This window comes from Mirounga leonina, unplaced genomic scaffold (assembly GCF_011800145.1).
Source record: "Mirounga leonina isolate KUSES-001 unplaced genomic scaffold, KU_Mleo_1.0 Mir_224, whole genome shotgun sequence".
Taxonomy (NCBI): Eukaryota; Metazoa; Chordata; class Mammalia; order Carnivora; family Phocidae; genus Mirounga; species Mirounga leonina.
This window is the reverse complement of record NW_023270615.1, coordinates 12,524,677-12,552,162: the sequence shown is the minus strand read 5'-3', so window position 1 is coordinate 12,552,162 and position 27,486 is coordinate 12,524,677. Positions and strand designations below refer to the sequence as shown.

The 27,486-nt window shown below is 41.2% G+C and overlaps 1 protein-coding gene across 5 annotated transcripts in view; it reads right to left on the bottom strand.

Annotated features, from left to right (window-relative positions):
- Positions 1–6,589: 6,589 nt before the first annotated feature.
- SMARCA2 (SWI/SNF related, matrix associated, actin dependent regulator of chromatin, subfamily a, member 2) overlaps positions 6,590–27,486 on the bottom strand; it is a 182,668-nt gene continuing 161,771 nt past the window's right edge. For 3 of the 5 annotated variants that reach the window (XM_035029127.1, XM_035029128.1, XM_035029126.1), the window contains exons 33-34: positions 8,597–8,739; positions 7,504–7,539 (exon numbers count right to left, since the gene is read on the bottom strand). In XM_035029127.1, the coding sequence (XP_034885018.1) occupies positions 7,504–7,539; positions 8,597–8,739 (179 nt within the window). Of the gene's footprint in view, positions 7,540–8,596; positions 8,740–27,486 lie in introns of all 5 variants that reach the window. The other 2 variants (XM_035029125.1, XM_035029129.1) reach the window with 1 other exon arrangement.

The following is a 27,486-nucleotide window of genomic DNA, read 5'->3' as shown; positions in this document are numbered from 1 at the left end:
TCATCAGTTGCCCTACAGTTTACAATATACATTTACAACTAAAGCAAGTCCCCTTTTATATAACACTATACCACTACATGGGAAGTGCAAGTATTTTTTTTTAAGATTGTATTTATTTGAGAGAGACAGAGTGAGTGAGTGCAGGGGGAAGGGAGAGGGAGCAGCAGACTCCCTGCTGAGCAGGGAGCCCGATGCTGGGCTCAATCCCAGGATCCTGAGATCATGATCGTGAGCCCAAGGCAGATGTTTGACTGAGCCACCCAGGTGTCCTGCAGGGCAAGTATTTTACAACACAGTATTTCCAGTTCCTCCTCCCATCCCTTATGACACTGTTGTCATTCATTTCATCTATCCATAAGCTATAATCATGGAATACATTGTTACAATTTTTATTTCAAACACACTCTTACCTGTTTGGTCAATTAAGAATAAGAAACATGAAATTTTTATTTTATCTTCACTTATTCCTTTTTCCAGGGCTCTTCCTTTCTTAATGTAGATCCAAGTTTCTGATCTATATGGTTTTCCTTCTCTCTAAAAACCTTCTCTTAACATTTCTTACAAAGCAGGTCACCTCCTGCAATTTTTGTATCTGAGAATGTATTTATTTCTCCTTCCCTTTTGAAGGATAATTTAGCTAGGTATGGAATGTTAGGTTGGAGATGCCTTTAACACTTTAAATAGTTCTCTTCACTGTCTTGCATGGTTTCTGAGGGAATTCCAATGTAACACCTAATCTTGCTTCTGTATAGGTACGGTATCCCCTTCTACCCACACACATGCTCGCTTTTTCAAGATTTTTTTTCTGTCTCTAATTTTCTGCAGTTTGAATAGGATATGCCTAAGTGTAGGTGTTTGTTTGTTTGTTTTGTATTTAACCTGCTTGGTTTTCTTTTAATTTAAATTCAATTTAGTTAACATATAGTGTATTATTAGTTTCAGGGATAGAATTTAGTGATTCATTAATTGCATATAACACCCAGTGCTCATTATATCAAGTGCCCTCCTTAATGCCTGCCCATCACCCAATTACCCCATCCCCCACCCACCTCCCCTCCAGCAACCCTCAGTGTGCTTCTTATAGTTAAGAGTCTCTTATGGTTTGCCTCCCTGTTTTCATCTTATTTTTCCTTCCCTTCCCCATGTTCATCTGTTTTGTTTCGTAAATTCCACATATGCGTGAAATCATATGGTATTTGTCTTTCTCTGATTTATTTCACTTAGCATAATACTCTCTATTTCCATACACGTCATTGCAATGGCAAAATTGCATTCTTTTTGATGGCTGAGTAATATTCCATCGTGTGTATATATTACATCTTCTTTATCCATTCATCTGTCGAGGGACATCTGGGCTCTTTCCATATTTGGGCTATTGTGGACATTGCTGCTATAAACATCAGGGTGCATGTGACCCCTCAAATCACTATGTTTGTATCCTTTGGATAAATACCTGGTAGTGTAATTGCTGGATTGTAGGGTAGCTCTATTTATAACTTTTTGAGGAACCTCCATGCTGTTTTCCAGAGTGGCTGTACATTTTGCATTCCCACCATTTTCTTTAAGCTTCCTGGATCTCTCATTTGGTGTCTGTCATGTTTTGGGAAATTCTCAGTCATTATTCCTTCAAATATTTCTTCTGTTCCTTTTTCTCTTTTCCTTCTGGTATTCCCATTATGCATATGTTACATCTTTTGTAATTGTCTCATAGTTCTTGGATGCTGTTTTATTCTTTTCTTTTTTTTCCTCTTTGGATTTCAGTTTTGGAAGTTGCTATTGACATTTGTTCAAGCTCAGTGATTATTTCCATGGCTGTGACCTGTCTATGAATGAGCCTATTTAAGGCATTCTTCATTTCTGGCAGGGTTTTGTTTTGTTTGTAGTGTTTCCTTTTGATTCTTTGAAGTTCCATCTCCCTGCTTACATTACCCACATTCTTTCATGTTTTCCACTTTTTCCAATAGTGCCCTTACCATATTAATTCATTATTTTAAATTCCCTGTCTGATAATTCCAACATCTTTGCCATATCTAGTCTCCTTCTGATGCTGTCTTTCCAAAATGCACTTTTTTTTTTTTTGTCTTTTAGTGTGCTGTGTAATTACTTGTTGCGAATAGGATATAATGTACTATGTGAAAAAAAATAATGTACTAATAGGCCTCAATGTGAGATTTTAAATATTCATAGGTAGATAGGCTTTAGTGTGAAATTTTAGGTTTTTCTGGCCAGGGTGTTTGCTATAACTGTTGGTGTCCAGGGCTAAACTTCCCTCTGGTGTCCTTTTTTTTTTTTTTTTTTGGTCTCCTTTGTTATCTTTGGGTTTCCCTAGAGACTTTACAAATACTATGTGTGATGCATGGTGTGGTGAGGTGTGTGTGTGGGGGGGGAGCCCTGTTCTCTAGCCCTGTGGTCAGGTCCCAGGCCCTTAGAGACCTTGTGCCCCTGGGGCTGTGACCTTCACAGGTGCTTCTCAGATCGTTTCCCTCCCCCTTAGGAGAGACAGGGAAGCCTAGAGGATACTCGAGTTGGGTATTTCCCTTCTTCCACATTGGTTAGGCTCTGGTAAAATAGTTCCAGGGAGGACAGACCTTGTTAAAAAGAACAGAATATTCTGGACATATTTAAAAACAGCTACTTTCTCTCTCTGTCTGCTGTAAGACTGAGGGGATTTTTCTCCTGTCATCACTGTGAAAATGTGATAGGCTTCTGGATCCCCGGGTGTTTTTAACTCTCACACTTGTCCACATCGGGCCTCCAGTAATTCGTTAGCTACAGATTCGGTTTTCCTAGGCAGCTTTTGGACGTCTGCTCCAGAGAACGCAGAGGTGACTCTGTCTGCCTGTGTCCTCACTTTTTGGAGGCAGTGGCTTGCTCTGTGACTTCAGTTCTCTGGCGCATCTAAGAAGAGTGATTGATTTTCTGTGTGCCCAGCTGTTTCCTTGTAAGAACGGGAGAGAGGACTGCCCAGCTCCTGAAATGCCAGCCAGGAAACACGGAATTCAAGTGCTTCTCTCTGGTTGATAGGATATCAGTGATTTCTTCCTTGGTACGTTCTTTACTTCCCACATTTTCTACAATGTGCATATATTCCTTTTAAAAGGGACAGGAAAACAAATGTTCTTTTAATATAGAAAAAAAGTTAAAAATGAGTTTAGTCTCCGTTGGCCTGGAAGAAAATAAGGCAAGGTGCAGAGAGTAGTACGGTACTTAAAAAAGTAAGAATAAAAAAGAGGAACATTTACTCCTCCCCCACAGCTTACCATCCACATTAAAATGACTTTACAATTCCATTGTGTCATTAGTACAATTTTAGTATGCAAGGAGACTCTTGCCCAAGCAAATTAATTACGTTAACTTCCTGAAGGACACATGAGCTCTTTCATAAAGCACCAAAACTGATATTTATGCCCTAAGACCCTTTGACTCTCCACCCAAAATCCTTGCTTTACTACTTTCCCCAATCCTAAATTACTCTATCATGACCTTTCTGCAATTCTAAACAAATTCCCACATTGAAAGGCATACCTTAAGTCAAATTTCAATTAAGCCCAACCTTGACCTTCCCTCTCACATGACCAAAGCTCCATCAAGGAGCTCCCTTACTGTAGGAAGCAATACAATCAGCTCATCCTATTAGCGGGTGATGTTGGTGATAGCTGGGGAGCTGGCCTTTGACGAATATATGATTCTATGTGTTTATGTGAACAAGAAGAAAGGGACAGAAGTAACCACATCAGGCTATTAAAGCTGATTGTCTGGTGGGGGTAAATTCTAATTTTTTTTATTGCACTAATTGTGGTGGACCCATGTCCATTTTATAATGGACTTTAATTAAAGCTTTTGCAAGACAATTTATAAAATACATATATTTGCTGGAGGGACTATGCATCCATTCTCTCTGAAGTTCAGAATCCCACAGTGAGCCTTGCTTCGTAACAGTACTTGGGTTCACAAAGCCCTCTTTCTCGTACACAAGTACACAAGAAGCCCCAGTGTTTATAAACAGGAAACTGGTTTCCCCATATGCTTGACTTAGTTGTTTTGCCTTAGGCAATTTAGAAAATCCCTTCAGAAAATCCTTACTGAAAGTGATGCAGAATATGGATGCCCTCTTAGCTAAAGGGCTCAGTCATTCAGAACGTGTCCCTTCCACTTTCCATTAAGTCCACTGTCCCAAACCACACCATTGATGGATATCGCTCACCTGGACATCCCTCTAGCAATTCCAGACCTATCTGTCATTGTCTCTCATGCTACGCTTCCATCATCTTTGATCATCTCTCCCTAAGCACAGCAGAGATTGAAACCCTGCGATTCATACGCTACAACAGTGTATCTGAGGAAGGACAGCAATTGTGCTTTGTTGGGCTTGATGTAGCTCTTATTTAGTAAATTTTAGGAAGAGGGATAGAATTGGCTGTTCTTCCAGAGGTCTGTAGATGTAAGATAGACTGTTCATCTAAAATTCTCGCGGGGACCACCTTTATTCATAAGGGGAGACTAGGTCTCTGTCCTTTGGCTAAGCAGACCAGAAACATTCCCCCAAGTATTTACCCCTTTTCAGTCTGAATGAGGTTCCAGTCAAGCACAAATGAAGTTTGCTTCCTGGTAACATAGAGAGGGAGGGAGGGAGAAAACATTCGGCCTTTGCACTTACTCCACGTGGCCTCCCGTCGCTCCCCAGAAGTGAAATAATGGAGATTAACAGTATGGTGGAGCTAGCATTGCTTTTCCAACTGGAGCACGCCTCAGAGTCACCTGGAGGGCAGTTGCAGTGTCCACACCCGCTGGGTCTGCGGCTGCAGCTGGGGTCTAACGGACAAAGGTTCTGGTCCTTGGGGTGGGGCTTGTCGCTGAGCAGGAAGAGCCAGGGTAGCAGAGGAGCTGAGCCCAGGAGCTTGGGTCTCAGAGGAAAGTCCGGAGCCAGGACTGATTTGTAAGCACGGTTGTGTCTCCAAGTGCAGAGCGAGCGCACGCCTGGGGTTTATCAACAAGACCAGTGCGGCGCCTCCCTCGCTGCATGGAACATGGGCCCAGGAGCCGCTTCCAGATTCAGCTTTGGTGCACTGGCTACAGCTATTCGGTCTCGTTTGCATGATCCTTACTTGCAAAAAGGGAACAAGAACTGTGCCTTCTTCACAGCGTTCCTATAATTAAATAAACCCATTTAAGGGACCCAGTAGATTGCCCTATTCTCTTAGCTCCCTTCCTGCATTCCTAGTAAACCAGGGACCTTGGAAAGAACTGCGCCGCCTACCTCGTGGGCTCAGCTACGCGAGCTGAACAAAAGGGCTGTCCCAGTGAGGATGCAAACAGGCGGCACCCCAGCGCAGGATGGCCTGTCTCGTGCTCATGTGCGCTCCCTCTCCCTGCCTCCTCACCACTGTGGTGTGGACCACCTTCCCTGCCTCCTGTCCTGTCTGCTAGAGCGAGGGAGAATGACACACCACAGGCTGCAGGATCAAAATTCGGGAACATTCTTCCACAGTAGAAATCCTGAACCATAAAGGCCATGGTTTGGACGGCTTTAGAACAGCAGTACCTCCAAGACCGAGAAGAGAGTCTTGTTTGTACATGGAGTAAAGGAAACGGAGGGTAGCAGTGAAATGGGACTCTTCTCTTTGAACTGAAACCAAACCATTCAGTAACAAACTCTAATCCAGTTCCCTCTTACAGGGGAAGCTCCAAGCCCCTTGTGGTTCAGCGGAAACTCAGCACCATCTGTGGTGCTCAGACTAATTAGAAATGCAGACGGGACAGTGGACACTTGGAGGGACAAGGGAGTGTCTGAGGAGGATGCATCTGGCGTGGGTCTGATTCCCTACAAGATTCTAAGTAGGATGCCTTGGCGATACTTCGAGTTAGGAATGCCGGATTTGTGGCATTCTCCCTGGGGGATGCTAGGGAAGGAAGTTTCCATCAACCGAGGAGAGAGAACTTTTCCATTTTGGGCCCTGGAGTCATGAGTTCCATAAGGAAGAAGGTGCTAGCCGCCTTTGAAAACTTTTGGGACAGCTGGGGAAACGGGACTGTGATGACACAGGAGATACTAGGAAAGGTTTGTTAATTCCCTTTGGTATGAAAGTAGGAGTGTGGGAGCCAGAGGGATGGCTTGAATTGTAGGGAGGTTCGTGCTGAAGTATTCAGGGGTAAAGTGTCATGATGGTTTAATAATGAAAAGGGGAGGAGGACAAAGTATTAACCATGGTTGCATCTTGGTAGGAGAACATAGGCGTGCGTGGAACCCCTCTTTCCCTTGAGCCCTTTTGAAATCTTTCAAAATCAAGAGCTATTAATACAGATTTGTTACATATCATATTATAGCATACTATAAATCTGTATTACCATATAGATGAGCTGGCTAGTAAACAGAATTTTAAGCACTAGAAAATGTTGATCAGGGGCTTAGTGCTTGAGATGATGGATTCCTCTCCTTTGCAACAAGCCTGGTTCATTCCAGGAGACTGGCTCTCTCCGTCTTTTTCCTACCAAGCATGCTGTAGCCAGAGACTATCCAGCCCTCTGCAGGAGACCTTCACTCAGGCACCAGGGTTTCAATCCCCTAGAACTCAAAGAACAAGAGGCAGTGTTTGTTGAGCTAAATTATCTCTTTATTAGGAAAGCACCAACACCACATTCTTGGAAATTACTGGAATTTTATTTGCCTCAGGCTTATGACTTGCAACCAAAGACATTGTGCAAAGAAAGCAAAGATTAAGTACACTTTAGGGAGAAGGAGACGATACACATCGGTAACATAGGAAATCAGGTGGACAAAAGAAGCCATCCAATACACTATATAGATTGCAATATTCAATAGCGTTTTCAACAAAACTTTGTTTAAATCAAGAGCAAAGAGAAAATTAAGCAATGTTTACAGTAGACATAAATCTTATACAGTTCAAAAAGCATTTTTTTTCAGATCATAGAGCATAAAATGGAAAAATGTCTATGCAGGTGAAATCTAACTACTGTACATTTATCACCTATTAAAGTTGCTTATATGTACCACAGTGTAAAAAAAAAAAAAAAAAACGAACAAATTAAAACCTTGAAAATTGCCTGATGAAAAATAAAATAACCAGTGGCTTTTAATGGCTTCTCCTGGTTATCAGTGCTACAAAAAGAAAAAAAAAATCTTCTCATCTGAACAGGTGGTAAAACCAGGCACAATCAAACCGTTACCAAATGAGACCCACCCCTAGAAATATACTATCCACCCACATATTTTCCATCAAAAGCTTTGTCTATTTGTTTTAATCTTTGAATCTTTGAGGCCCATTTGGTCACAATATGTTACAAATATTTGTGTGTATGTGCATGTTGTGTGTTTTTACACCATGATATCATATGTTTGTCTGGCACTATCCTAAAGCTAGTTTATAGACGATGATGATACAGAAACCACCCAGGGCCCATAGGACAAATGGACTCACTGGGTAGAAATGAGAGAGGGGAGGAAGGAGTTCAGTTCTACCGAGGGGGGAGAACGGTCCATACTGATCACTCATCATCAGTCCCACTTGCTTCTGACTGTTCCTAAAAATAAAAACATGATAAAAATGCATGAAATCACACGTAAGAAAAAGGTGTAACAAACCCTGCAGAGGCAAAGTAGAAAAGACAAGACCGCTTGGAAAGGGTTAGCCCACGTCTCCACATTCTGTGGCAAGGTGGCAGGACACTGGAGAGGAATCCAGGCTCAAAAGGGGAGCTTCTGCTGGGGAATCCCAAAGCACTACCCACCATCTGTACCACAGTTTTGCTTTCTTTTGCTTTGGCACAAGAAGGTCAAGGCTAGGAACTTTTATTTTTAGCAATGTGGGTTTAGAAAATTCACCAGAGGTCCAAAGGACCATGCATTTGATGTCTACTCACAGTAAGTCTTCTAAAGAAAACACAGCATTTTAAATGTGTTTGAAAAAGCCTGGGACAAGGGTGAAGGCTGGGCGGGTCGGCATTAAGAATTCTTAAATGTTTTTCATCAGACCCAAAGGGCAGTGCACTGAAGGAATACCCAATAGCATACAGACTCAAATGTTAAATTCTCTTTCCAGAGGTGGTGGGGGGAGTGGGGGTGAAAGTGAATAAAATGGAGGCCGCTGCCTCGTGTCACCCACGTCCAGGGACAGTGCCCTAGACCCGGTTACACTGTTTGGGTCTGAATCCAACCTCTGCTGTTTGCTTCCAGGACCCAGAGCCAAACACACCTAACCTGGGCCCGGATTTCTAGGACATGGTGCAAATGACAGAGCGCTCCTCGGAGGCTCCCACTAACATATTTCACGGCCTGCCTCCATCCCTGGTCTGGAATTTTTCAAAGATTAAAAATAACCGGCCATCGAGAAAACTGTATTTGTAAGGGGTGGAAAGGTAAGAAAGTAGAAGAGGAAACTCGACGGAGGAGTTTTTCAGTTTTGGACACTGACCAAAAGCCCGAAATTCTTTGTTGTAGATCATGTAGCTTAGCTCACAGCCCTCAGGAATGAAATCTCCCCAAGTCTTTACATTTCCATTTCTGGATAATAAAGTGGTTACACGACAGGAAAGGAATGGAGAGGACTTCTGGGCTTCAGCCAAAGCCCGTTCCACTTACATTTTCATCCTGCTCCTCATCACTGTCGAAATCACTCACTACAGGCTTGGCTTTTCCCCGATTCGGCCTTTTCTTGCCTTTGCCTTTGTCCCGGCCTTTCTCGTCTTTTTTATTGAGCTTGATTTTCACCTTAACAGATTTGGCTACAACAAAAACAAAACAGCAGTGAGGAATCACAGGGAAGTCCTTCCCCAGGGAGTGAAAAGACTGCCAGGCTGCAGCTGACAAACCAAAGGTCCCAGGAGTGCCCAGAACATTGTCAATTTATGCCTGTTCTCCATCGTCCTGTTAGCACCCGATTTCACTCACAAACACATCTTGGTTAGGAGGATACACTACATTGTTACCCCAAACAAGCTACATGAGGGGCTGAGATCCCGCAGCAGGCTGGGTCCTTTTTGCAGTCACTTAATGGTCGGATGGGGATCTTCCTAATAAGCAGGAGAAGCAGAGCTGCCTTTCTTACTTATGGAGGGTTGCGGGTGTTTATTCAATAGAATTTTGTCAGGAGTAAGTATAAAGCCTTTTTTTTTTTTAAAGGCCAATGATACTGTGTAGATAACCCCAGTTGACTTAAAAAGAAAAATCAGAGTTGAATAGTAGTATTAACAGCACAGAAAAGTACAAAATGGAAAGTGTGAACACTTTCTTTCCCTCATCTCTAGTATTTCCTGATTGTTCTTCCTGGTGATGATTTCCGGAAACAATTTATGGTTTATATAATTAGAGAACATAAAGAATTCAAGCACGTGTACACAGTCATTCCTCTATTCTCACCTATGGGGGGACACTTCTGTTAATATCTACCAGCCTAATTCTTTCCAAGGCCTGAGGGTCCACTACGAATGACTTAACCAGTCATCTCGTGATGTCTCGTGATGGGTGCTGAAGTTCTCAGCTTTTTTTTTTTTTTTGCCTGTGTAATAAGCAAAGCTGCTGAAAACCTCTTTGTTGACAGATTGGGGGGCAGTACGGTGAATATATCCGTATGGTAAGTTTCTAAGTGTCCTGTTAAATTAGCCTTCAGAAAGACAGCACCCCTATCTACCGTCACAGGGCTATTCTGAGGAAAGGAATAAAAACACATGGGAGAGTTCATTGTGCAAGGTCACTGAGGCAGGCGTGTAACCCAGTGTCCAAGGAAAATCTGTTCTGGGCTAGGTGTCCACAGCATACCATTTTTAGGACTTGATGAGGAAGTCCCCGAGGATGTGGGGCTCTCATTCAAACCAGTCATACTGGAATTTCATGTTGGGTTGCAAGGCACCTAGAAAAAGGTACTGGCCTGGAGGGAATTATAGCTCCACAAGGAAGCTTGGGGAGGAGAATTTCTCAGACTTCTTTTGTGAAATGGGGGCACCCACCACAGTGTTTACAAGGAGGCCGGCTGACAACACAGTTGAGGTCAGAGCTGTTCTGAACCACAGTGCCACCTTACACCCTCTGCCCTCCCGAACGCGGCAGAGACGGGCAAATCTGAGTACTCTGAACAGCACTCCTGGTCTGGCTTCCGGCCCTTGTACCCAAATGTCTGCTGCATAGTGGACTTACAAGGTAGGGGCCTCCCGTTTGGCTGGAGTAATTCGGGAAAGGAAGAAAAGGCCGACCTATTCACAGAAATGCATAAAGATATAAAGGCCTCTCAAAGAAAAAGTCTTGATTAAAAAACAACAACAACAACAAAAAACAAAATATCTATCCATACAGGTGGAGCACTTCCTGACATTTGGAATACAGAAAAATCCATGCAAGGTGTGAAAGGGCAGAAGATTGGCAGCAAAGGTAAGAAAATGTCTCTCCAAGTAGATCATTTAACTCCACCTTGGAGGGTGGGATGCTCTAAAACTACCAGGCTCTGTGTGTCCGTGGACATGGACCTCAAAAAACCCACCCAACAGGCTGCCAGGCCTAACTTGGTTGAAACTAAAGAGCAGCCTAAGGCTTTATGATCCCACCCTTATGGACCCATAAAAAGGGCTAATTATCAAGGGTGGCAGGCAGAATAACGGCCCCTTATACATGTCTGTGTCCTAATCCCCCAATTGTGATGTTACATGGACAAAGGGATGAAGGTTGCTGATCAGCTGACTCTGAGAAGGGGAGATAATCCTGGATGAACCAGGTGAGCCCTGAGGCCTTAAGAAAGGAAGAAGAGGTCCTGGTTCAAGATGGCAAGATTTCAACATTCAAAGGAACATTCTGAACTCACCTCCCAAGGACACACCCAATCTACAGCTACATGTAGAACAATTTCCTCAGGAAAGCAGCCCAAAAATGAGCTCAGTGACTCCGACACAGCAGGTAAATAAGGAAAACCCCTCAAACAGGTAGGAGAGGCTGAGACACACACTCACTATAAACCTCCCCCTGGGGTGGTGCCCCAAGATCAGAAGGGAACTCAAAACCTGGAGACTCTCCCCAAGGAGTGAAGCTGTTGAAGCTCACATTGGGCACCCCAACTTTTAAGAGAGGAGTCCCTAAAACCTTTAAGTTTCACATGCAAGAACCCCACAAGGCTTCAGTGAGCTTAGGTCTCTTGCCCCAGGACAGAGGCAATGACCAAGCAGCACCCAGACTTTAGGTGAAAAGAGGCTTCTTTGTTTTGTTAAAACATCATCCCGAGGGGCAGGTACCAAATTTGACACCTATCTGAAGGCCTGTTTGGGTGTCTCTAGAGACGGAGGCATCTTTGCACTTTCCCTCTACCTCACACCAGTTTACCTCCTGGAAAGGAGCTCGTACCCTCCTCTGGTAACCCGATTTTAGCAGCTACCACCCCCTCAGGGCACAGCAAAAAACAAGAGTCCAAGAACCCCAGTCTTTTGGTAGAGGAGACCCATCAGCTTATCTTCACAGATACGGTCGGAGGGACAAGCTTCTAATAAAACACACATCTACCTCAGGCCAGACAGTAACCCTTTCGCACGACCTTGCAAGGTGGGTGTCATCTTTGAGCTCTTCCTCTGCCACACGCCAGGGAGCCAGTGTCCCCCAAAGGGCAGCATTCACAAACATTTAACACCCTGGGTGCTAAACGCTGCTGGGACCATCACAAAGGTGAGAGAGACAACCGAGAGCGAGGGCCAGGGGGGAGAAGTTTCATCTCCACCACGAGGCTACTACTCCTTCAAGAGTCAGAGGGGCGCCTGGGTGGCTCAGTTGGTTAAGCGACTGCCTTCGGCTCGGGTCGTGATCCTGGAGTCCCGGGATCGAGTCCCGCATCGGGCTCCCCGCTCTGCAGGGAGTCTGCTCCTCCCTCTGACCCTCCCCCCTCTCATGTGCTCTCTCTCTCTCTCTCTCTCTCTCAAATAAATAAATAAAAATCTTAAAAAAAAAAAAAAAAGTCAGAGAAGTGGAGGTTTAAAACTAAGGCATCGAAACCAACACAGAGTCAAGGAAAACAAAGAGAAACAGGAGTGTGTTCCAGATGAAAGAGGAAGATAAAACCTTAGGTACACCCCTGACTTCCATTTTCTTACAAACTTTTTCAGAAGAGGAATTGAAAATAGTGGCCCTAAAAGTGCTCACTGAACTGGGCAGGAGGACGGACGAAGACAGGGAGAACTTCCACAAAGAGGCAGAGAGTACCAACAAGTAGTGGTAAAAGTCACAGAGCTGAAGAATGCAACGACTGAGCTGAAAGCTCCACAGAAGACACACTGAAACCCAACCGGAGGGCGTGAAAAGTACACCGGAAACCCCCTAAGAGTACAGCACATTTTTTAGCAGAAACTTTCTACGCCAAAAAGGAGTGGCAGATCCATACAGAGTGCTCAAAGGGGGGCAAATTAAGAACACTCAACTTGGCAATTTTGTTACTCAGAATTGGAGAGAAAAATGTTTTCCAGACAAGCAACAGCTAAAGTTCATCAACACCAAATGGACCTTATCAGCAGTGGTACAGGGACTTTTCCCGCTAAAAAGAGAAGAGCAAATAAGAAATCACACCTGATCACTTGTAAAGTTAGTAGGAAGGTTAAAGGACAGAAGTGGTAAAAGTAACTATAACTATAATAACTAGTTGAGATGCACAAGTATGTATGCAAGATAAAGAGATGTAAAATGTGACATTAAAAACATAAAAGGTGGAATGACACCTGGGTGGCTCAGTCGGTTAAGCGTCTGCCTTTAGCTCAGGTCATGATCCCAGGGTCCTGCTCCGCAGGGAGTCTGCTTCTCCCTCTGCCCCTCCCCCTGCCTGTGCTCTTTCAAATAAATCTTTAAAATCCTAAAAGGTAGGGAGGGGAGATTAAAAATGTAGAGCTTTTTGAGTATGTTAAAACTTAAGTTGTTATCAACTCAATACAAAGCTAAAGCCTATAGTAAATAAAAAGATCAAAAGAACTAAGAATACCTCTAAACCAAGTCATGTAGCCACAGATGAAGAGAACAAAGGTGAAGAGAGGAACCATAAAAACTCCAGAAAGCAATTACCAAAATGGCAATGAGCACATAGCTATCACTAGTTAATTTAAATATAAAGAGGCCAATCAAAAGCCAGGTTGACTGAATGGATTAAAAAACAAACAAAAAACTGAGACCCAACTCTCTTCATCCAGGACTACAACCACACAGACTGAAAGGGAAGGGATGGAAAAACAAAATACTCCAAGCAAATCAAAACCTGGAGCAGCAACAGTTAGATCAAACAGACTTTAAAACAAAGACTGTATTAAGGGAAAAAGAAAGGCATTACATGATGATAAAAAAGGTCAATCCAAGAAGATACACCATTCATAAATACTTATGCAGCACCCAACATAGGAAGACCTAAACACACGATGCAAGTATTGAAGGAAAGGAAGAAAAGGACAGTAAAACGAAAAAAGTAGGGGACCTTATTACCTTGCTTACATTGGTTAATGGCATTAAATGACACATGAGATCACGTAAAGGTAACACATGTTCAGAGAACATTCCATCCAAACACGGGAGAAGACACATTCAAGGGCACATGCAACACTGTCCAGGGCTGAGAACATGTTGGGCCACAGAACAGTTCTTAAAACATCTAAGAAGAATTAAATCATGGAAAGCACCTTTTATTTTTTACTACAACGGTATTAAACTAGAAATCACAAGAAGAAAACTGGAAAAAACACAAAGATGTGGATACTAAATATTCTAAAAAAACCCATGAGTCAACCAAGAAATCAAAAATCTCTTGCACAAAGGGAAATGTGAGGTTTCAAAACTCTGTGGATGCAACACAAGCAGTTCTAAGACGGAAGTTCACAGCACTACAAGCCTATCTCTAGAAACAAGAAAAATCCCAAATAAACAACTAGAAAAAGATAGCACAAATTAGTGGAAGAAACGAAATAACTCAGAGAGGAAATTGTGACTAAAAAAACAGAATGCGGGGCGCCTGGGTGGCTCAGTCGGTTAAGTGTCTGCCTTCAGCTCAGGTCATGATCCCAGGGTTCTGGGATCGAGCCCCGTTTTGGGTGCTCTACTTCTCCCACTCCCCCTGCTTGTGTTCCCTCTCTCGCTGTCAAATAAAATCTTTAAAAAAAAAAAAAAATAGAACACATCAATGTAACTAGAAGTTCATTGTTTGAAATGATAAACAAAACTGATAAAACTCTAGCCAGATTCATCAAGAGAAAAAGAGGGCTTAAATAAAATCCGCGGGGGGCGGAGTAAGATGGCAGAAGAGTAGGAGACCTGGATTTTGTTTGGTCCCAGGAATTCAGCTGGATAGGGATCAAACCATTCTGAACACCTATGAACTCTACAGGAGATCGAAGAGAAGAATAGCAGCAACTCTCTGAACAGAAAAGCGACCACTTTCTGGAAGATAGGACGTGCGGAGACGTGAATCCGAGGCGATATTCGGGAGGATAGACGGCGGAGGAGGGGCCTCCGTTGGCCGCGTCTGGCAAGTGAGAGAGTCACGGAGCACAAAATCGGAACTTTTAGAAGTCGGCTCCACTGAGGGATGTCGCTCCGGTGGCTAAGTAGGGGGTGGGACCCTCGTGGGACAGTGTGGTCTCAGTACCCTCGGGGTCACAGAAAGACCAGGGGTGCCTGAGTGCGGCAGAGCTCCCAGGGATCAGAGCAGGGAAGCCGGCTGCAAAGATGGAGCCCAGGCGCGGGCTCTCAGCTGGGGGTTGTCATAAACCGTGATCCGCGGCACAGTCCGGCCACTGCTCCTCCAGCAGGGACCCAACAAATGGCAGATGAGGGGAGACTCCCCTTCCTCCCCCGGGAGGAGCGGCATGGGAGCAGACTGCAGGGTTCTGCGGGGTTTGGAGACTCCACACAGGGTCATGTGCCAGAGACAGAAATGCTTGGTCACAGGCTAGGGGCGCACGGAGTGCAGCCGGAGACCGGGGAGACAGGAGTGACTGACTGCTTTTCTCTGGGGGCTCACTGAGGAGTGGGACACCAAGTTCTCAGCTCCTCCGGGGCAGAGATTGGGAGGCCACCATTTTCACTCTCAGCCTCCAAAGCTGTAGGGAAAGCTTGCAGGGAACAAAAGCTCCCAAGAGCAAACCTGAGCAGGTTACTAAACCCAGACAGAGCAAGGGCGGGACAATTCCACCTCCAGCAAAGACGTTTGGGAACCACAGCAACAAGCCCCTCCCCTAGAAGATCAGCCAGAACAGCCAGCCAAGACCAAGTTTACCCATCAATGAGAACAGCAGAACTCCAGCACTAAGGGAATACTACACATAGAATTCATGGCTTTTTTACGATGATTCTGTAGTCTTTCAAAGTTAATTTTTTTTTAAATTTTTTTGTGGACTTTTCTTTTTCCCTTTTTCAACCAACATTAATCCCTTTTTAAAAAACCTTTTTATTTTTCATTTTTAGAGTCCTATTCTATCCCTTCATAGTAGTTACCCTTATTTTTGGCATATAAGTTGTTCTCTCTTTAAAATTTTCAGATAGTTTCTTCTAACAGATCAAAACATACCCTAAATCTCTAGCGTATGGCTTTGTTCTAGTCTCCTGCCTGATCACATTCTCTCCTTTTTTAAATCCTTTTTTTATAAACAACTTCTTATTCCCTTTATAAAATTTTTTTATAATTTTCATCTTTACAGTCATATTCCATCCCTTCATATCAACCCTTATTTTGTACATATACAAGTTTTTCTTTCTTTAAAATTTTGGGAGGCACTTTCTTCTAACAGACCAAAATACACCCAAAATCTAGTGTGTGGCACTGATCTATGCACCAGCCTGAGCATATTTGATCATATTCTGGTTTTTGTTTTATTCTGTTTTTGTTTGTTTTTATCTTTTTTTTTTCTTTCTTTCCCTTTCTTTTCCCCTGGCTTCAGGTCTTTGTTTAGAGTATATTTTCTGGCAATGTTGTTACCCTGTTAGCATTTTCTTCTCTCATTCATCTATTCTCCTCTGGACAAAATGACAGGACAGAAAAAACCACCCTAACAAAAAGAGCAAGAGGGAGTACCGACTGCCAGGGACCTACTCAATACAGACATTAGTACGATGTCAGATCTAGAATTCAGAATCATCACTTTAAAGATACCAGCTGGGCTTGAAAAAAGCATGGAAGTTATAAAAGAACTAAAATCTAACCAAGTCGAAATCAAAAAGGCTATTAATGAGGTGCAATAAAAAATGGGGGCACTAACTGCTAAGATAAATGAGGCAGAAGAGAGAATCAGTGATATAGAAGACCAAATGATGGAAAATAAAGAAGCTGAGAAAAAGAGAGATAAACGACTACTGGATCACGAGGGCAGAATTTGAGAGATAAGTGATACCATAAGATGAAACAACATTAGAATAATTGGGATCCCAGAAAGGAAGAAAGAGAGAGAGGGGCAGAAGGTATACTGGAGCAAATTATAGCAGAGAACTTCCCTAATTTGAGGAAGGAAACAGGCATCAAAATGCAGGAGGCACAGAGAACCCCTCTCAAAATCAATAAAAATAGGTCAACACCCCAACATCTAATAGTAAAACTTACGAGTCTCAGAGACAAAGAGAAAATCCTGAAAGCAGCTCGGGGGGAAGAGGTATGTAACCTAAAATGGTAGAAACATTAGATCGGCAACAGACCTATCTACAGAGACCTGGCAGGCCAGAAAGGACTGGCAGGATATATTCAGAGCACTAAATGAGAAAAATATGCAGCCAAGAATACTATATCCAGCTAGGCTGTCATTGAAAATAGAAGGAGAGATAAAAAGCTTCCAGGACAAACAAAAACTAAAGGAATTTGCAAACACCAAACCAGCCCTACGAGAAATCTTGAAAGGGGTCCTCTAAGCAAAGAGAGCGCCTAAAAGCAACATAGACCAGAAAGGAACAGAGACAATATACAGTCACAGTCACCTTACAGGCAATACAATGGCACTAAGTTCATATCTTTCAATAGTTACCCTGAATGTAAATGGGCTCAATGCCCCAATCAAAAGACAGGCTATCAGATTGGATTAAAAAACAAGACCCATCGATATGCTGTCTGTAAGAGACTCATTTTAGACTCAAAGACACCCCCAGATTGAAAGTGAGGGGATGGAAAATCATTTACCATGTTAATGGACACCAAAAGAAAGCTGGGGTGGCAATCCTTATATCACACAACTTAGATTTTAAACCGAAGACTGTAATAAGAGATGAGGAAGGACACTATATCCTACTTAAAGGGTCCATCCAACAAGAAGATCTAACAATTGTAAATATCTATGCCCCTAACATGGGAGCAGCCAATTATATAAGGCAATCAATAACAAAAGCAAAGAAACACATTGACAACAATACAATAATAGTGGGGGACTTTAACAACGCCCTCACTGTAATGGACAGATCATCTAAGCAAAAGATCAACAAGGAAATAAAGACTTTAAATGACACACTGGACCAAATGGACTTCACAGACATTTTCAGAACATTCCATCCCAAAGCAATGGAATACACATTCTTCTCTAGTGCCCATGGAACATTCTCCAGAACAGATCACATTCTAGGTCATAAATCAGGTCTCAACCGGTACGAAAAGATTGGGATCATTCCCTGAATATTTTCAGACCACAATGCTTTGAAACTAGAACTCAATCACAAGAGGAAAGTCGGAAAGAACTCAAATACATGGAGGCTAAAGAGCATCCTACTAAAGAATGAATGGGTCAACCAGGAAATTAAAGAAGAATTAAAAAAATTCATGGAAACCAATGAAAATGAAAACACAACTGTTCCAAATCTTTGGGATGCAGCAAAGGCAGTCCTAAGAGGAAAGTATATAGCAATACAAGCCTTTCTCAAGAAACAGAAAAGGTCTCAAGTACACAACCTAACCCTACACCTAAAGGAGCTGGAGAAAGGACAGCAAATAAAGCCTAAACCCAGCAGGAGAAGAGAAATAATGAAGATCAGAGCAGAAATCAATGAAATAGAAACCAAAAGAACAGTAGAACAGATCAACAAGACTAGGAGCTGGTTCTTTGAAAGAACTGACAAGATTGATAAACCCCTGGCCAGACTTACCAAAAATAAAAATGACCCAAATCAACAAAATCATGAATGAAAGAGGAGAGATCACAACCAACACCAAAGAAATACAAACAATTATAAGAACATATTATGAGCAACTCTATGCCAGCAAATTGGATAACCTGGAAGAAATGGATGCATTCCTAGAGATGTATCAACTACCAAAACTGAACCAGGAAGAAATAGAAAACCTCAACAGACCTATAACCAAGGAAATTGAAGCAGTCATCAAAAATCTCCCAACAAACAAAAGCCCAGGGCCAGATGGCTTCCCAGGGGAATTCTACCAAACATTTCAAGAAGAATTAATACCTATTCTTCTGAAACTATTCCAAAAAATAGAAATGGAAGGAAAGCCTCCAAACTCATTTTATGAGGCCACCATTACCTTGATCCCCAAACCCGACAAATACCCCATCAAAAAGGAGAATTACAGACCAATATCCTTGATGAACATGGATGCAAAAATTCTCACCAAAATACTAGCCAATAGGATCCAACAGTACATTAAAAGGATTATTCACCACGACCAAGTGGAATTTATCCCTGGGCTGCAACGTTGGTTCAACATCTGCATATCAACGTGATACAACACATTAACAAAAGAAAGAACAAGAACCATATGATCCTCTCAGTAGATGCAGAAAAAGTATTTGACAAAGTACAGCATCCTTTCTTGATCAAAACTCGTCAGAGTATAGGGATAGAGGGTACATAACTCAATATCATAAAAGCCATCTATGAAAAGCCTACAGCGAGTATCATTCTCAGTGGGGGAAAAACTGAGAGCTTTCCCCCTAAGGTCAGGAACGCGGCAGGGATATCCACTATCACCACTGCTATTCAACATAGTATTAGAAGTTCTAGCCACAGGGGCACCTGGGTGGCTCAGTCGTTGAGCATCTGCCTTCGGCTCAGGTCATGATCCCAGGGTCCTGGGATCGAGCCCCGCATCGGGCTCCCTGCTCTGCAGGAAGCCTGCTTCTCCCTCTCCCACTCCCCCTGCTTGTGTTCCCTCTCTCTCTGTGTCTCTCTCTGTCAAATAAATAAAATCTTAAAAAAAAAAAAAAAAAGTCCTAGCCACAGCAATCAGACAACAAAAAGAAATCAAAGGCATCCAAATCAGCAAAGAAGTCAAACTCTCACTCTTTGCAGATGATATGATACTTTATGTGGAAAACCCCAAAGACTCCACCCCAAAACTGCTAGAACTCATACAGGAATTCAGTCAAGTGGCAGCATATAAAATCAATGCTCAGAAATCAGTGGCATTCCTATACACCAACAAGACAGAAGAAAGAGAAATTAAGGAGTCAATCCCATTTACAATTGGACCCAAAACCATAAGATACCTAGGAATAAATCTAACCAAAGAGGCAAAGGATCTGTACTCAGAAAACTATAAAATACTCATGAAAGAAATTGAGGAAGACACAAAGAAATGGAAAAACGTTCCATGCTCATGGATTGGAAGAACAAATATTGTGAAGATGTCAATGCTACCTAGAGCAATCTACACATTCAATGCAATCCCCATCAAAATGCCATCCACTTTTTTCAAAGAAATGGAATAATCCTAAAATTTGTATGGAACCAGAAAAGACCCCGAATAGCCAGAGGAATGTTTAAAAAGAAAAGCAAAGGTGGCGGCATCACGATTCCGGACTTCCAGCTCTATTACAAAGCTGTCCTCATCAAGACAGTATGGTCCTGTCACAAAAACAGACACATAGATCCATGGAACAGAATAGAGAGCCCAGAAATGGACCCTCAACTCTATGGTCAACTCATCTTTGACAAAGCAGGAAAGAATGTCCAAAGGAAAAAAGACAGTCTCTTCAACAAATGGTGTTGGGAACACTGGATAGCCACATGCAGAAGAATGAAACTGGACCATTTCCTTACACCACACACAAAAATAGACTCCAAATGGTTGAAAGACCTCAATGTGAGACAGGAGTCCATCAAAATCCTAAAGGAGAACACAGGCAGTAGCCTCTTCGACCTCAGCCCGAACAGCTTCTTCCTAGAAACATCCCCAAAGGCAAGGGAAGCAAGGGCAAAAATGAACTATTGGGACTTTATCAAGCTAAAAAGCTTTTGCACAGCAAAAGAAACAGTCCACAAAACCAAAAGACAACCGACAGAATGGGAGAAGATATTTGTAAATGACATATCAGATAAAGGTCTAGTATCCAAAATCTATAAAGAACTTATCCAACTCAACACCCAAAGAACAAATGATCCAATCAAGAAATGGGCAGAAGACATGAACAGACATTTTTCCAAAGAAGACATACAAATGGCCAACAGACACATGAAAAAGTGCTCAACGTCGCTTGGCATCAGGCAAATCCAAATCAAAACCTCAATGAGATACTACCTCACACCAGTCAGAATGGCTAAAATTAACAAGTCAGGAAATGACAGATGTTGGCGGGGATGCGGAGAAAGGGGAATCCTCCTACCCTGTTGGTGGGAATGCAAGCTGGTGCAGCCATTCTGGAAAACAGTATGGAGGTTCCTCAAAAAGTTGAAAATAGAGCTACCATATGATCCAGCAATTGCACTACTGGGAATTTACCCCAAAGATACAAAAGTAGGGATCTGAAGGGGTACCTGCACCCTGATGTTTATAGCAGCAATGTCCACAATAGCTAAATTGTGGAAAGAGCCAAGATGTCCATCGACAGATGAATGGATAAAGAAGATGTGGTATATATATACAATGGAATATTATGCAGCCATCGAAAGGAATGAGATCTTGCCATTTGCGACAACGTGGATGGAAGTGGAGGGTGTTATGCTGAGCGAAATAAGTCAATCAGAGAAAGACATGTATCATAGGACCTTACTGATATGAGGAATTCTTAATCCCAGGAAACAAACTGAGGGTTGGAGTGGGGTGTGGGGTGGGAGGGATGGGGTGGCTCAGTTATAGACACTGGGGAGGGTATGTGCTATGGTGAGCACTGTGAATTGTGCAAGACTGTTGAATCACATATCTGTACCTCTGAAACAATGCAATATATGTTAGGAAAAAAAAAAAAGAAGATAGCAAGAGGGGAAGAATGAAGGGGGGCGGAAATCAGAGGGGGAGACGAATCATGAGAGACGATGGACTCTGAAAAACAAACTGAGGGTTGTAGAGGGGAGGGGGGTGGGAGGATGTGTTAGCCTGGTGATGGGTATTAAAGAGGGCACTTTTTGCATGGAGCACTGCATGTTATGCACAATGAATCATGGAACACTACATCAAAAACTAATGATGTAATGTATGGTGATTAACATAACAATAAATTTTTTTTTTAAAGATTTATTTATTTGAGAGAGCGAGAATGAGAGAGAGAGTACATGAGAGGGGGGAGGGTCAGAGGGAGAAGCAGGCTCCTCGCTGAGCAGGGAGCCCGATGCGGGACTCAATCCCAGGACTCCGGGACCATGACCCGAGCCGAAGGATGTTGCTTAACCAACTGAGCCACCCAGGCGCCCAATAAAAAATTTTTTTAAAAATACAGTCTGATGCAAAGAATCATAAGCAACTACTATAAACAACTATATGCCAACAAATTGGAAAACAGAAAAAAAAAATGGATCAATTCCTAGAAACTATCTTCCAAGCCTCCATTATGAAGAAATAGAAAATCTGAATAGAGCAAATCCAATTACTAAAATTGAATCAGTAATTAAAAACCCCACAAAGTCCAGAACCAGAAAGTTCTACAGGTGAAATCTACCAACCACTTAAAGAACAGTTATAACTGATCCTTTTCAATTTATTCCAAAAATTGAAGAAGGAATGCTTTCAAATTCATTTTACAAGGCCAGTATTTCCCTGATACCACACAGAGACACCACAAGAAAAGAAAATACAGGCCAATATACTGAAGGACACAGATGCCAAAGTTCTCAACAACATGTTAGCAAACTGAATTCAATAATGTGTGAAAAGATCACATGCCAAAGTCAAGTGGGATTTATTTCAGGGATGCAGGATGGTTCAAATCCACAAAACAATGTACTATATCACATTAACAAAACAAAGGATAAACATCGTTCTCTCAATAGATGCCAAAATCACATCGATAAAATTCAACAGCCATTTATGATAAAGATTCTTAAAGTAAGTATAGAGGGAACATACCTCAACATAATGAAGACCATATACAACAACCCACAGATGAAAACATATTCAAATGGTGAAAAACTAAGAGCTCTTCCTCTAAGATCAGGGACAAGCCAAGGATGCCTACTCTTGCAACTTTTATTCAACACAGAATTGGAAGTCCTAACCAGAGCAGTTACTGAAGAAAAGGAAATAAAATGTGTCCACATTGGAAAGAACTAAACCTGTAACTATTACAGAGGACCGGGTAGTATATTTAGCAAAGCCTAAACACTCCACCAAAACACTATTAGAATGAACAAATGAATTTGGCAAAGTAGTAGGATACAAAATTAACACCGAAATCTTTTTTTCTATATATGACTAATGAGCTATCAGAGAAATTTAGAAAACAATCCCACTTACAATTGCACCAAAAAAAATAAAATACCTAGGGATGACTTTAACCAAAGAGAGGAAAGACCTTTACTCTGTAAGACACTGATGAAATTGAAGAGGACACAAATAATGGAAAGATATACCATGCTCATGGATTAGAAAGCTTAGTATTATTAAAAAGTCCGTATTATCCACAGCAATCTAAAGATTCAGTACAACCCCCCCATGAAAACATGAATGACATTTTTCCACAGAACTGCAACAGGTAATCCTAAAATTTGTATGGAACCACAAAGGACATCAAATAGCCAAAGCAATCTTGAGAAAGAACAAAACCAGAATTATCAAGCTCCCGGATTTCAAAATACACTACAAATCTACACTAATGAAAACAGTACGGTACTGGCACAAAAACAGACACACAGATCAATGGAACAGGATAGAAAGCTTAGAATTAAACCCATGCTTATTTGGTCAAAGGAAGCAAGACTATATAATAGGGAAAAGACAGTCTCTTCAATAAATGGTGCTGGGAAAATGGGACAGCTACATGCAAAAACGTGAAACCTGACCACTATCTTACACCGAATAAAAACTAAATTCAAAATGTAATAAAAGGTTAAATGTGAGATCTGATACCATAAAACTCCTACAAGAAAGCACACAGTAAGCTCTTTGACATCAGTTTTAATATTTTTTTTTTGTACTAGTTTCTTCAGGGAAGGGCAATAAAAGCTAAAATAAACTAAAGGGAGTACTTCAAAACTAAAAAGCTTTTGTACAGTGAAGGAAACCATCAACAAAATGAAAAGACAATCTACTGAATGTTAAAGATATTTGCAAATCATACATTCAATGAGGGGTTAATATCCAAAATATATAAAGAACTCACAAAACTTATTATCAAACACAACCTGATTAAAAAATGGACAGAGGACATGGATAGACATTTCCCAAAGATGCCAGCCAACAGATACATGAAAAGAGGCTCAACATCACTCACCATCAGGGAAATATAAATCAAAACCACAATGAGAAAGCACCTCACACCTGTCAGAATGGTGATTATCACAAAGACGTAAGTGTTGGTGAGGCTGTGGAAGAAAAAGGAACCTTCATGCACTATTGGTGGGAATGTCAATGTGTGCAGCCACTACAGAAAACAGAACGGAGATTCTTTAAAAGTAGTACTACCACGTGATCCAACAATGCCACTTCTGGGTATTTATCTGAAAAAGGAAAACATGAACTCAAGGAGATAGATGTACCCCTCTGTTCATTTCCATATCATTTACAACAGCCAAGACATGGAAGCAACCCAAGCAACTGTTGATAGGAGAATGGATAAAGAAGAGGTGATATATACAATGAAATAGTATTCGGCCCCAAAAAAGAATGAAATCTTGCCATTTGCTACCACATGGATAGACTGAGAGAATATTATGCTAAGTGAAATAAGTCAGGCAGAGAAAGACAAATACCATGTAATTTCACTTACATATGGAATCTAAAAAAAACAAAAGAAATGAACAAAAGAGAACACAGATACAGGAGACAAATGATTGGTTACCAGAGTGGGGAGGAGTTGTGAAGGAGACTTCACAAACCTCAATTTATAAAATAAAGTCTTGGAGATAAAATGGACAGCATAGGGAATATAGCCAATAATACTGTAATAACTTTTTATGGATTCACTGGTACCTAGACTTACTGTGGGGATGAGTTCATGATGTATATAAAAAAAATCAAATCACTATGATGTACACCTGAAATTAACAGGACATGTCAATGATACTTCAATAAAAAGATCCATCTATATGCTACCTGCCAAATAATTCAGATCTAAAGAAACACAGACTGAAAGTGAAGGGATGGAGAAAGATATTCCATGCAAAACAAAGCTGAGGTAGCTATAGTTGTATCAGACAAAATAAACCTTTAAAGACGACTGGAATAAGAAAAAGAGCATTATATAATGATGAATGGGTCCATCCACCAAGAGGATAAAACGTTCGTGAATATTTATGCACTCATCATAGGCACACCTACATATATAAAGCAAGTATTAATGAACCTAAAGAAAGAAATAGATAGCAATACAATAATAGCACATGAGGTTAGTACTCCAATTACATCAATGGAAAGATCAACCAGACAGAAAAGCAATACGGAAACATTGGACTTAAGTGACATGTTGGATCAGAGGGACTTAATAGAGACATACAGACCATTTCATCCAAAAGCAACAGAATACACATACTTCTTAAGTGCACATGGAACAAGCTCCAGGATAAGTCATGCATCAGGCCACAAAGCAAATCTTAATAAACTTAAGAAAACTGAAATATAAAGCATCTTTTCCGACCACAATGGTATGAAAATAGACATCTATTGTAAGACGAAAACTGGTAAATTCAAACATGTGGAGATTAAACAATGTTACTGAACAACCAATGTGTCAACAACAACAACAAAATCAAAGGAGAAATTAAAAAAAAAAATACTTTGAGACAAATGAAAACACAGCATACTAAAACTTGGGCAGCAAAAGCACTCCTAAGAGGCTACTTGGAAGAAAAGTCTCAAACAACCACCTTTACACTTCAAGGAACTAGAAGAACAAACCAAGTCCAAAGTTAGTAAAAAGAAGGAGATAATAAAGATCAGAGCCGAAATAAATGAAATAGAGAGTAAAAAGACAATAGAAAAGATCAATGAAACTAAAAGCGGTTTCTTTGAAAACAAACAAAATTGACCAACCTTTAGCTACACTCACAAAGAAAGTAAGGTCTCACAGACAGAAATGAAAGAGAAGTTGCAACTGATACCACTGAAATACAAAGGATCTTAAGAGACTACTATGAACAATCATATGCCAAGAAATTTGACAACTTAGAAGACATAAGTTCCTAGGAATATACAACCTACCAAGACTGAATCATCAAAAGACAGAAAATATGAACAGATCAATTAATGTGTAAGAAGATCCAATCAGTAATCAAATACCTCCCAACCAATGGAAGTCCGGGACCAGACAGCTTCACTGGTGAATTCTACCAAACATTCAAAGAAGAATGAAGAATCTTCTCAAACTCAAACAATGAAGAGGAAGAAACAGTTGCAAACTCATTTTCCCAGGCCAGCATTACGCTGGTACCAAACCAGACAAGGATGCTACAAGGAAATATTACAGGCCAATATCCCTGATAAGCACAGAGGCAAAAATCCTCAATAAAACATTAGCAATACAAATTGAACAACACATTAGGAGGATCATATACCACAATCAAGAGGGATTTATTCCAGGGCACCTGGCTGGCCCTAGGTGGCTCAGTCGGTCAAACAGGTAACTCTTGGTCTTGGAATTGTGAGGCCTACATTAGGTTAAAGATTACTTAAAAATAAAAAATATAGGGGCACCTGGGTGGCTCAGATGGTTGAGTGTCTGCCTTCAGCTCGCGTCATGATCCCAGGGTCCTGGGATCGAGTCCCGCATCGGGCTCCCTGCTTGGCGGGAAGCCTGCTTCTCCCTCTCCCTCTACCATTCCCTCTGCTTGTGCTCTCTTGCTGTCAAATAAATAAAATCTTTAAAAATATACATATATATATATATAATTAAAAATATATATATATAATTAAAAAAAGAGGGATTTATTCCAGGCATGCAAGTATGGTTTAAATCCGTAAGTCAATCAACATGATATATCACATTAACAAAACAAAGGATACAAATCATGATCATCTCAATAGATGTAGGAAAAGCATTTGACAAAATTCAATATCCATTTATGATAGAAACTCTCAACAAAGTACATATAGAAGGACAATACCTCAACATAATAAAGGCCATGTATGGCAAGCCCACAGCTAATATCATACTCGATGAAGAAAATCTGAAAGCCTTTCCTCTAAAATCAGGATCAAAAACAAGGATGCCCACTCTTGCCCCTTTTATTCAACACAATATTGGAAGTCCTACCCTGCACAGTTAGGCAAGAAAAAGAAAAGGCACCCAAGTTGGAAAGGAAGAAGAAAAACTGTCACTATTTGCAGATCTTATTATATATAGAAAACCCTAAAGTTTCCCCTAATGATTTCAAAGTATGTTAGAGCTAGTCGAATAATTCAGTGGAATGATACAAAATCAATATGCCAAAATCTTGTGTGTTTCTACACACAAGTAACAAGGTCTCAGAAAAAAATCAAGAAAACTATTCTACTTACAGTTGCCTCACAAAGAACCAAATAGCTAGGAATAAATTCAACCACAGAGGTGAAAGACCTGTAAACTGAAAGCTATCAGACATTAATGAAATAAAGTGAAGCATATATAGAGAAATGGAAAAAAATTATTAGTGCTATCAACTGGAAGAAATAACATTGTTAACATGTCCATACTACACAAAGCAACCTGTAGATTCAATGCAATCTATCAAAATTCCAATGGCATTTTTCACAGAAATTGAAGAAACAATCCTCTAAAATTTGTATGAAGCCACAAAAGATCCAGAGTAGCCAAAGCAATCCTGAGAAAGAACAAAGCTGGAGGTACCACAGTTCCTGATTTCAAACTATATTATAAAGCTATAGCAATCAAAACAGCATAGTACTGTCGTTAAAAACAGACACACAGATCAATGGAACAGAGAGCCCAGAAATAAAAGTCAATTTACAACAGAGCCAAGAATGTACAATGGTGAAGGGACAGTCTCTTCGGGAAGTGGTATTGGAAAAAAAGGACAGCCACATGCACAAAAAATGAAACTGCATCCCTATCTTATACATAACAAGAACTATTTCAACATGGATTGAAGACTTGAGCATAAGACCCCAAACCACCAAACTCCTAGAAGAAAACAGGCAGTAAGATCCTTGACATTGGTCTTGACTTATGGTGTCTGCTCCGAAAAAT